Below are 12,445 nucleotides of genomic sequence, written 5' to 3' on the forward strand. Positions count from 1 at the left end.
AATCTGACTAGCCGATGGCAGCGTTTCGCAATGAAAATCCTGAGCACAGCAGTGTGTGAGTGCTGATTATGGGGATCGGGGACACACAAGGCTCTGCTAAGTGTCCACAGTGTCCTGTCCCCCTTCCCCGATGTCCCTTACCGGTCCCATGCCCTCCTGCATGCCTCATGTCCGGGTGTAGCGAGTGCAGTTTTTTTTTTTTTTGTAAATGAGCTGTTTAGTTGTACAACAGCTCCCCCTAGCATCCTAAACCTGCTATTGCATCTTGTGCTTGGCAGGGCAGACACTAGGGGGATTTGTTATACAGAAGTAAAAAAAAAAAAATTAATAAATAAATGAATAATCACAATATGTAAAAGGCTGAGATACAGCCTGGGTTTATGGGGGGCCCGGGCCCTGTCACTCACTCGTTTTTCGCACGCTGTGACATACACACACACACGTCTATATGCATACATTTTTATATACACACACATTATTATATATATATATATATATATATATATATATATATATATATATATATATATATACACACACACACACATATATACACACACACACACACACACACACACATATTCAGAATTCAAGTGGTCCCTAAAAAAAAATTAGATTTTGAACTTTCGTAGAAAATTTTTATAAATGCTCATATTAATATAAGCCTTCTAATGTCATAAAAAAGTTAAAGAATGTTTAACGACAGAGTTTTTTCGAGACATGTTGCGGAAGTGAACTGATAACTAAATTTATTTGGCATGACTATTTCTCTTACAAGTAGAGAGTTTCAAATGAAAATGTTTCAAATTTTTCACAATATTTTAGAGTTTTTCACAAAAAACGCTTCATGTTTCGACAAAAATTTACCACTAATATAAAGTAAAATATGTCTCGAAAAAACTCTCTCTAAAACCCTTTGCCAGGTAAAAGCAGTTCAAAGTTATTACCACTTAAAGAGACTCATGTCAGATTTGAAAATCGGACTGGGTCATAAAGACCAACATTAGCTGGGTCATGAAGGGTTTAAAGCATCCCAGAGTTATTAATGCTTAAAAAGTGACAGTGGTCAGATGTGCAAAAAAATGCTCTGGTCCTTAAGGTCAAAAGGGGATTGGTCCTTAACCTCTTCAGGACCCATGACGTATGCATACGTTATCACACCCTGGGTCTTAAGGACCCATGACGTATGCATACGTCATGTCTTTTCCTGGTCTCCGCCGCTCACCCGGCGGAGATCGGAAGCGGATACCTGCTGAAATCCTTCAGCAGGGATCCAGGGCAAACGCCGAGGGGGGCCATGTAGGAAAAACGCAAGGGAAATCGCCCTTGCGATCTGCGGCAATACCGGGCTGATTACCGGTACCGATTACCGGTACCGATTACCGCCCGGTAATTTCGCATGATCCCGGCTGTCACAGACAGCCAGGACCATGCTAAAGCATAGGAGCGAGGTGGCAAGCCTGCCACCTCCTCCGATCCCCTGCGATTCTTCCGAACTAACCGACCAATCGCAGGGGGGGGGGCGGTTACTTCCTCCCGTCCTGCCCGGCCCCTGAATGTCCGGAGAGGACGGGAGGAAGACCGGAGGACGCGGCGGGGGACGGGGGAGTGCTGAGGACCGGCCCCGGTACTTACCTCGTCCCTGAAGACCCGGATCCCGGCGAGGAAGATGGCGGCGGCGGCGACAGGTGAGTAGATCTTCAGCCGCGGTCGGGCCCTTTACAGCAATGCACGTCGCCGTAAAGAGACATGCATTGCTGTATTGGGACCCTATATACTACAACTCCCAGCATGCCCAGACAGCCCTTGGCATCTGGGCATGCTGGGAGTTGCAGTTTTGCAACATCTGGAGGTCCACAGTTTGGAGACCACTGTGCCCTTCCAGATGTTGCAAAACTACACATTCTCAGCATGCCCTTACTGTCCAGGCATGCTGGGAGTTGTAGTTCTGTAACATCTGGCCCTTCAGATGTTGCAGAACTACAACTCCCAGCATGCCTGGACAGTTTTGGCATATTGGGAGTTGTAGTTTTGCAACATCTGGAAAGGCACAGTTTAGGAACCACTGTATTAGTGGTCTGCAAACTGTAGTCCTCCAGATGTTGCAAACTACAACTCCAAGCATGCTGGGAGTTGTAGTTCGGCAACATCTGGCTCTAAAGAGGTTGCCGAACTACTACTCCCAGCATGCCTGAGAATGTTTGGGAGTTGTGGTTTTGCAACAACTGGAGGCACACTGGTCGGGAAACATTGTCTGTTTCCTAACTCAGTGTTTCCCAACCCGTGTGCCTCCAGCTGTTGCAAAACTATAACTACCAGCATGCACTGATAGACTGTGCATGCTGGGAGTTGTAGTTTTGCAACAGCTGGAGGTCCCCCCCTTGTGAATGTACAGGGTACATTCACATGGGCAGGGGGCTTACAGTGAGTATGAGGCTGCAAATTTGCGATGCAGCAAATATTGCGCGGCAGCTCAAACTCGCAGCGGGAAAATCGCTGTAACCCCCCCTGCCCATGTGACTGTACCCTAAAAACACTACACTACCACAAAATAAAATAAAAAGTAAAAAACACTACATATACACATACCCCTACACAGCCCCCCTCCCCAATAAAAAACATCTGGTACGCCACTGTTTTCAAAATGGAGCCTCCAGCTGTTGCAAAACAACAACTCCCAGTATTACCGGACAGCCGTTGACTGTCCAAGCATGCTGGGAGTTTTGCAACAGCTGGAGGCACCCTGTTTGGGAATCACTGGCGTAGAATTCCCCTATGTCCACCCCTCTGCAAATCCCTAATTCAGGCCTCAAATGCGCCTGGCGCTCTCACTTCAGAGCCCTGTCGTATTTCAAGGCAACAGTTTAGGGCTACATATGGGGTATCGCCGTACTCGGGAGAAATTGCCTTACAAATTTTGGGGGGCTTTTTCTCCTTTCACCCCTTATGAAATGTGAAGTTGGGGTCTACAACAGCATGTTAGTGTAAAAAAATAAAAAAATTTACACTAACATGCTGGTGTTGCCCTATACTTTTGATTTTGACAAAAGGTAAAAGGGAAAAAAGCCCCCCAAAATTTGTAATGCAACTTCTCCCGACTATGGAGATACCCCATATGTGGGCGCAAAGTGCTCTGGGGGCGCACAACAAGGCTCAGAAGGGAGAGTGCACCATGTACATTTGAGGCGATTTGCACTAGGTTGCCTGTTATCGCGGTTTTGACAAACGCAAAAAAAAAAACCCACATGTGACCCCATTTCGGAAACTACACCCCTCACGGAATGTAATGAGGGGTGCAGTGAGAATTTACACCCCACTGGTGTCTGACAGATCTTTGGAACAGTGGGCTGCGCAAATTAAAAATTTTGTACAGCCCACTGTTCCAAAGATCTGACAGACACCAGTTGGGGGTAAGTGCTCACTGTACCCCTTGTTACGTTCCTCAAGGGGTCTAGTTTCCAAAATGGTATGCCATGTGGGGGTTATTTTGCTGTTCTGGCACCATAGGGGCTTCCTAAATGCGACATGCCCCCCCGAGCAAAATTTGCTCTCAAAAAGCCAAATATGACTCCTTCTCTTCTGAGCATTGTAGTTCGCCCGTAGTGCGCTTCAGGTCAACTTATGGGGTACCTCCATACTCGGAAGAGATGGGGTTACAAATTTTGGAGGGTATTTTCTGCTATTAACCCTTGCAAAAATGTGAAATTTGGGGGGGAAACACACATTTTAGTGAAAACATTTTTTTTTACGTATGCAAAAGTCGTGAAACCCCTGTGGGGTATTAAGGCTCACTTTATTCCTTGTCACGTTCCTCAAGGGGTCTAGTTTCCAAAATGGTATGCCATGTGGGTATTTTTTGCTGTCCTGGCACCATAGGGGCTTCCTAAATGCGACATGCCCCCGAGCAAAATTTGCTCTCAAAAAGCCAAATATGACTCCTTCTCTTCTGAGCATTGTAGTTCGCCCATAGTGCACTTCATGTCAACTTATGGGGTACCTCCATACTCAGAAGAGATGGGGTTACAAATTTTGGGGGGTATTTTCTGCTATTAACCCTTGCAAAAATGTGAAATTTGGACGGAAACACACATTTTATTGAAATTTTTTTTAAATTTTTTTACATATGCAAAAGTCGTGACACACCTGTGGGGTATAAAGGCTCACTTTATTCCTTGTTACGTTCCTCAAGGGGTATAGTTTCCAAAATGGTATGCCATGTGTTTGTTTTTTTTCCTGTTCTGGCACCATAGGGGCTTCCTAAATGCAACATGCCCCCCAAAAACCATTTCAGAAAAACGTACGCTCCAAAATCCCCTTGTCGCTCCTTCCCTTCTGAGCCCTCTACTGCGCCCGCCGAACACTTTACATAGACATATGAGGTATGTGCTTACTCGAGAGAAATTGGGCTACAAATATAAGTATACATTTTCTCCTTTTACCCCTTGTAAAAATTCAAAAATTGGGTCTACAAGAACATGCGAGTGTAAAAAATGAAGATTGTGAATTTTCTCCTTCACTTTGCTGCTATTCCTGTGAAATACCTAAAGGGTTAAAATGCTGACTGAATGTCATTTTGAATACTTTGGGGGGTGCAGTTTTTATAATGGGGTTATTTGTGGGGTATTTCTAAGATGAAGACCCTTCAAATCCACTTCAAACCTGAACTGGTCCCTGAAAAATTGTGATTTTGGAAATTTTGTTAAAAATTGGAAAATTGCTGCTGAACTTTGAAGCCCTCTGATGTCTTCCAAAAGTAAAAACTCGTAAATTTTATGATGCAAATATAAAGTAGACATATTGTATATGTGAATAAAATAAAATATTTGGAATATCCATTTTCATTACAAGCAGAGAGCTTCAAAGTTAGAAAAATGCTAAATTTTCAAATTTTTCATCAAATTTGGGGATTTTTCACCAAGAAAGGATGCAAGTTACCAAAAAATGTTACCACTAAGTTAAAGTAGAATATGTCATGAAAAAACAATCTCGGAATCAGAATGATAACTAAAAGCATTCCAGAGTTATTAATGTTTAAAGTGACAGTGGTCAGATGTGCAAAAAAATGGCCGGGTCATAAGGTGTAAAATGGCTGGGTCCTTAAGGGGTTAAAAACTATCTTCAGTGTAAAGTTTAGAACGTGAAGATATGGCACTGACAGAGCTCTGACTTTAACACCATTGAGTCTGTCTGGGAGTAAATAGACAGAAGTATTTAGCAAGCCTACATCCACAAAAGATCTGTGGTTACTTCTCCAAGTTATAAAAATAGATACTCAACACCTTGGCGATATGGAAAAAGTTATGTGCCCCACAGCAGCTTTTATTGCCGATCTAATGGATCCCTGTATAACCATTAGAATAATAGATACAAAACAAAGTTATTTGACTAGCAGTAGCGCTAGTAGAGGTCTTACAAATTGTTCTGCTGTCCGATATATGTATGTGCATGAGTGTGCACAGTAGTGTGTGCACATCCGCGCCTCTATGTTATATATATATATATATATATATATATATATATATATATATATATATATATATATATAGGAAGATGTTTTACCTTTATCGATGTGTATTTCTGGTCCGATCCTATTCCTCCAGTATCCGCAATGTTTCTGCCGATGATACTGGACTGTATAGTAATCCGTGCAGTTTGCAGGGAGATCTGCCCGGCCGGCGGCGTCACACAGCATTTCGGAGAATGACGTTCTCCTTCCTCAGGAAGGAGGACGTCATTCTCCGAAACGCTGTTGGATTTTTTTTGGGCCCAACTATCTCTTTGTAGTGATGTCACTCAAAGCTATGGGACTTACTATCATCTTCACTCTGCAGTAAGCAGGTAGAGACGTTGCCGGCCGGGGCAGATATCCCTGCAAACTGCACGGATTACTATACAGGCCAGTATCATCTGCAGAAACATCGCGTATACTGGAGGAATAGGATCGGACCAGAAATACACATCGACAAAGGTAAAATATCTTCCTATATATATTCAAAAACTTGGTTAAGGTGTGACAAGTACATCTCACTCTGTAACAGAGGCACGGGTGCGCACACACTACTATGCCCTCTCATGCACATACATATATCGGACCGCAGAACAATTTGTAAGACCTCTACTAGCGCTACTGCCGGTCAAATAACTTTGTTTTACTTCTCCAAGTTGTTTGCTTTCCAAAGAGCATTAGCTCTTGTTCCAAAGTGTGGTCACAGGAAAATGTATTTGTTTTACAGTTCTCTTCTGGTCCGTCAAGTTGTAAATTGATAATAAACTACTGTATTTTTGTAAGCATTCCTACTCTGCAGCATTTTTTTTTTCACACTTGCCTAAAACCTTTGCACAGTCTAGTATATCATAAATACAAAATCATACATTGATCTGTAGATAGCGGTATCATACTTTAGTTTTATCCACATGGCTGAGGGAGTTGAAGATCTTGTGAAGGTCTGAGGTGTTCTGTACATGTTCTAGGTAAAGATTCCATTCCTCACTCAGCTCAACCTGGGAACGAACCTAAGAAGAAACACGCTTATGATATGAACGTGTACACCCCCACATATTCATGTTCAAAACTACTTTAGAAATATCCTCATATAATAAAAATGAGGCAGGATGCAGCTGATTGTTACCCGGTAAGCATGCCATAATGGTCCATTATAAAATCGGAACAGTCCGATCAGATCCTCCAAGAAACACTTGCAAGTGACATCGGACACATCTACAGAGCATCCAAGCACCTAAACGAAATTTAAATGCAAGTGGTAAATACTGAGAACGTCTTGTCATATTGTCACCTCAAATGACAGAGATTTAATGCTAATTTTATATGATAACATAAAACCATCTAGTGAAATACTATGTTACGCTTACAAACACATAACCCCCCGCAGGTCTAATTTCAGCTACCTTAAAAGGGGTACTCCGGTGGAAAACTTTATTTTTTTTTTTTTATCAACTGGTGCCAGAAGGTTAAACAGATTTGTAAATTACTTCTATTAAAAAATCTTAATCCTTCCAGTACTTATTAGCAGCTGAATACTACAGAGGAAATTCTTTTCTTTTTGGAACACAGAGCTCTCGATATCACGACTACAGTGCTCTCTGCTGACATCTCTGTCCATTTTAGGAACTGTCCAGAGCAGCATAGGTTTTCTATGGGAATTTTCTCCTACTCTGGACAGTTCTTAAAATGGACAGACAGGTCAGGAGAGAGCACTGTGGTCATGATGTCAGCAGAGAGCTCTGTGTTCCAAAAAGAAAAGAATTTCCTCTGTAGTATTCAGCAGCTAATAAGTACTGGAAGTATTAAGATTTCTTAAAAGAAGTAATTTACAAATCTGTTTAAAGGGGTATTCCAGGAAAAACACTTTTTTTTTATATATATCAACTGGCTCCAGAAAGTTAAACAGATTTGTATATTACTTCTATTAAAAAATCTTAATCCTTTCAGTACTTATGAGCCTCTGAAGTTAAGGTTGTTCTTTTCTGTCTAAATCCTCTCTGATGACACCTGTCTTGGGAAACGCCCAGTTTAGAAGCAAATCCCCATAGCAAACCTCTTACCAGATTTTTATAGTTTAAGTCATGTTTTACTAATTAAAAAAAAAATTCTGAACTTGTAGCTTTTTTTTCCCCCACATACCAGGCTGTATGAGGGCATTTTTTTTTCCGCCATAATCTGTTTTTTGTATCGGTACTATTTTGGTATTGACCTGACTTTTTAATCGCTTTTTAACTTTTTTTCCTGGGATATTATAAAAATTGCAATTCTGTGGTTTGGTATTTTTTTTTTTTTTTTTACATTTACCGTACAGGATACATAATGTTATATTTTAATAGGTCGTACAATTACGCACGCAGCTATACTAAATATGTTTATTTTTATTATGTTTCAGGGATGTGGAAATCCTATAGCCCGACGCCCGGGACAAGTAGTTTTGGGCACCGGGCAGGTGAATTGTTTATAGATTTAGCCCTGTATCGGGCGAGCAGGGACAGACAGACTTCCCCCTTATTTTTCTTTAATGTCGGTATGAGGTGCAGGAGCGGATGGAAGTCTACACCTCACACCGGCCTCAGAGTGTATGGAGGGGGCGGCGGCCCCCAGCTGACTGCAGAGCCCCCTTATCTCCCCTCCCGGAGGATGGACGGAGCTCAGAAGACACAGCAGGGGGAGAGAAAGGACGTAGACAGCTCCGTGCACAGCTCCTTCCCCCACACACAGCTCTATCCCTCCCCCTCCCCTGCTCTGTCTAGACAGGACCTAATCCACCACGGGGAGGTTGCTTGTTTGCACGGGGAAAACACAGAGGGGGGGGAGGGGGAGAGAGGAGAGGACGGAAATCTCACCTCACACCGGCCGGGACTACAGCTCTGATGGCGGCTCAGGTGAGGAGACCGAGAATACAGGCGGCGGCAGAAGGGTGGTTGTATATGTATGGTGTGAGTGTATGTGTGTATGTATGTGATGTATGATGGGGGGGGGGGGGGGCAGGTGTATGTATGTATGATGTGTGCATATGTATGGTGTATATCAGTGTTTCCCAACCAGGGTGCCTCCAGCTGTTGCAAAACTACTACTCCCAGCATGCCCTGGGCATGCTGGGAGTTGTAGTTTTGCAACAGCTGGAGGCACCCTGGTTGGGAAACACTGGTGGATATGTATGGTGTGAGTGTATGTGTGTATGATGTCTATGTGATGTGTATGTAATGTATGATGTGTGTATGATGTCTAAGTGTGATGTGTATGTAATGTATACTGTGTGTATGATGTCTATGTGATGTGTATGTAATGTATGATGTGTGTATGATGTCTAAGTGTGATGTGTATGTAATGTATACTGTGTGTATGATGTCTATGTGATGTGTATGTAATGTATGATGTGTGTATGATGTCTATGTGTGATGTGTATGTAATGTATGATGTGTGTATGATGTCTAAGTGTGATGTGTATGTATGTGATGTATGATGGGGTGGGCAGTGGCAGGTGTATGTATGATGTGTGCATATGTATGGTGTATATGTATGGTGTGAGTGTATGTAATGTATGATGTGGGGGGGGGCAGTGGCGGGTGTGTGTATATGGGGGCAGTGGCTGGTGCATGTATATGTGTATGTAATGTATGATGTGGGGGGGGGGCAGTGGCGGGGGTGTGTGTGTATGTATGATATGGGGCAGTGGCTGGTGCATGTATATGTGTATGCATAAATGTTTTGTATAGGCGCAGACGGGCATTAGAGCAGTTGTGCCATCTAATTTTATTTATTTTTAGTGGCACCCGCACTAAATTGCACCACTAGAATCCCGCCCCCTTCATACTCACCCGCCAACCAAGAGCCCCACGGATGCAGGCAAACACGCCCGAACCAAAACTACAACTCCCAGCATGGTGGACCATAACCTAAACTGTAGAACTATAAAGTGCAACATGCTGGGAGTTGTAGTTTTGGTTCGGGTCAGCTGCAGAGCTATAGGCTGCATCAGGGCATGCTGGGTGTTGTAGTTACTAACTGTAATTCCCAGTATTCCTTGACACAGACTATGGCTCTGGAGCTGACACAAACCAAAACTACAACTCCCAGCATGTTACACAATAACCTTAACTGTACTATACAGTGCAACATGCTGCAACACCCACAGAGCCATAGACTGTATCAGGGCATGCTGGGAGTTGTAGTTATCTAGTAACTAAATGCAACTTCCAGCATATTCTGACACAAAATGCAGCACAAAAACTGGAGAAGCAGAACCCCCCCCCCCCCAGTAACATAAGTCCCTATTGAGACTGAAAAAAAGTGATTAAAATATTTTAAAAAGTGCGAATACATGTGAATAAGCCCCTTTCCTAATAAAAGTTTCCAATTTTCTTAAAATAAAAATAATGTACAAAAATAAACATAAGTGGTATCGCTGCATGTGGAAATGTCCAGACTATTAAAATATAATGTTAATTAAACCGTTACGTGAACGGTGTAAACATAAAAAATAGTCCAGAATTGTTCATTTTTGGTCACTTCATATGAGAAATTTTTTATAAGGTGATCAAAAAGTTATATCTAGACTTTTCTGGGCTGGGGTGTAAGAGGATCTACAGCTCTCTGGCCGCTAATATCCTGGCATACTGCGATCACCTATTAAACCATTAGATCACCGCTGTCAGCAGTGTCTAAAGGATCTTATATCCATCCCTGGTGGTCTAGTGGGGGGGGGGGATCAGACTATTTTGGTGGAAATTATTTTATTTGCCAGGACAAGTGGATTTTCTTGAGGGACAAGTAGATTGTGTTCCGCTTTAGTCCCTTGGACAAGTAGTTTTTTAAAAAATTTCCACACCCCTGTGTTTGCATAGTTTTATATAGGAAAAGGGGGTCATTTTAACTTTTAAAATGGAAGAGGTTAAGGTGTTTTTTAAACTTTTATTAAAACTTTTTTTTTAACACTTTATTAATCTGTATGAGGAATCTAATGATTCCTCCTAAAAGTCTAATAGAGTTCTATTGAACTCAACTGATCTTTGTGCTCTGCGATCCATTGATAGAGCCTGGTCCAGCCAGGATCTATCAATGACAGAGCCACAGGACAGCAGGAAGCAGAGGTAAGCCCTCCGGCTACCTGCACTGTGGATCGCCCGTCCCCGATCGCGCTGCGGGGGGGGCGATCCACCCCACTAGCCCACCAAGGAGCATTCCCAGGTCCCTTTAGATGCCGCTGTCAGCTTTGACAGCAGCAATCTAAAGGGTTAATAGCCAACCGCGGCGATCGCTGGCTATTAGCGGCAGCCCTCGGCTACTGAGAACAGCCGGGGGCAGCAGAGTATGGAGCGGGCAGGAGTCCGGAGCCCACTCCATACAGGCTGCTAAGCGCCACATGCTGGCTGGAAACTTGCGCCCCATGCAGACTTGCGTCCGCTCCTCCCCTCAGCTCTCCGAAGCTAGAGCTCGGGGGAGTGAAGGCAGAGCAGGGGAGATAGGACGTGCACAGCTTCTCATCTCCCCCTGCTCTGCTTAGGAGGACACACGTTTCCACAGCCGGGGGCTGCAGAGTATGGAGCGGGCAGGAGTCAGGAGCCCGCTGCATACAGACTGCAGAGTGCCGCAGCGCTTGTCAGGTTCGGCCCTGCTTGTCCGAAGCTGGGCTAAGCGCCGGAAAAAATCACCTGCCCGACACCCGAAAATGCATGTTCCGGGCGTCGGGTGATAGGAATTCCACATCCCTGTTCTTTAATATTCACTGACTCATCCAATTAGCTATTTAGAAGGTACATTTCCTCTGCATTATTTATATGGCTAAATATACCTGCACATTTTGTGGAATACAGGGTATTGCAGTCATGTGAATGGGACATGGTTGCAATACCATGTACAGATGCTACTTAGTGTAGTATGGGCGGGGGTACAGACCCATGCATGGAAGAAACAGAAAAGGAAATAGACCGCTCACCCAGTAATCCCACACCTTCTGTGCGCGGAACCACCAGTCCCGCCTCCGGCTCCAATCAAGGAATGTAGAAATTCCGTCCAGCACCAGGATGCGGTATAAAAACGGGTATATTTAAACTGAAGACAGGCTACAATACACGAAGTCTCTGACGCGTTTCAAGCTTTAGTCATAGAGTAACTTGTGACACATAAGAACATACATATACACTACACTGCGTGTAGAAAACAATACGTGGGCTGCACAAGTAATCATTTAAAAGAAAGAATTAGGAGACATATTTCTGATGCCCACACAAACAAATTTAATATTTCTGCATTAAGCAAACATTTTAGAGATGCACATGGAGGAGAGGCTGATTACCTCTCGGTCATGGGCATCGAAAAAGTTAAAAATGACATCAGAGGGGGTGATTTACGTAGAAAATTGCTAACCAGGGAAACATATTGGATGTTCGTCCTGAACACCCTGGTCTAAATCATAGACTTGATCTCATTGTAACATATTAATTTTTAATTTTCATATGGGGGGTGTCTGAGCGAAGATTCAAATGCTACAAATAATAATAAAAATAGAAATAGAAATACTAGAATGGGTATTTGATTTATGTGAGTTAAAATAAAATAATAAACAATTAGACAATATAACAATAATTAATATCTATTTATATTTTGCAAACACAAATCCAGTTCAGACATGACCACATTCTTCTGCGTTTTTGCTGCGGTTCACTTGGTTATTGATGTATATGGCATATAATATTTGTCAAATGTTCAAACAATGAGGCAGTACATACTAGATGGTATAACCCCTAATAGATACTCCATTTCTGTAGGTTTTCTTTTAAGTACAATATATTTGTGTATATAGATTAAACATCAGATTGCAAGTGCTTTTGTGAATCTGTTACGGGATTTGGGGTTCTCTTTTCCCGGATCCGGTCCAGATTTTGTTTCCATCTGTGACATCACCAATGGGTGGTCAAGTATTTTAGTATATATGTATGT

At 42.9% G+C, this 12,445-nt stretch overlaps 1 protein-coding gene across 3 annotated transcripts in view; it reads right to left on the minus strand.

Annotated features, from left to right (window-relative positions):
• The window catches only part of HPS4 (HPS4 biogenesis of lysosomal organelles complex 3 subunit 2), a 45,283-nt gene that overhangs the window by 17,459 nt on the left and 15,379 nt on the right, over window positions 1–12,445 (minus strand). For all 3 annotated transcript variants that reach the window (XM_056529204.1, XM_056529214.1, XM_056529196.1), the window contains exons 5-6: window positions 6,630–6,737; window positions 6,400–6,513 (exon numbers count right to left, since the gene is read on the minus strand). In XM_056529204.1, coding sequence (XP_056385179.1) covers window positions 6,400–6,513; window positions 6,630–6,737 — 222 coding nt within the window. The remainder of the gene's footprint in view (window positions 1–6,399; window positions 6,514–6,629; window positions 6,738–12,445) is intronic.

The sequence above is a fragment of the Hyla sarda genome, chromosome 1 (assembly GCF_029499605.1).
Source record: "Hyla sarda isolate aHylSar1 chromosome 1, aHylSar1.hap1, whole genome shotgun sequence".
Taxonomy (NCBI): Eukaryota; Metazoa; Chordata; class Amphibia; order Anura; family Hylidae; genus Hyla; species Hyla sarda.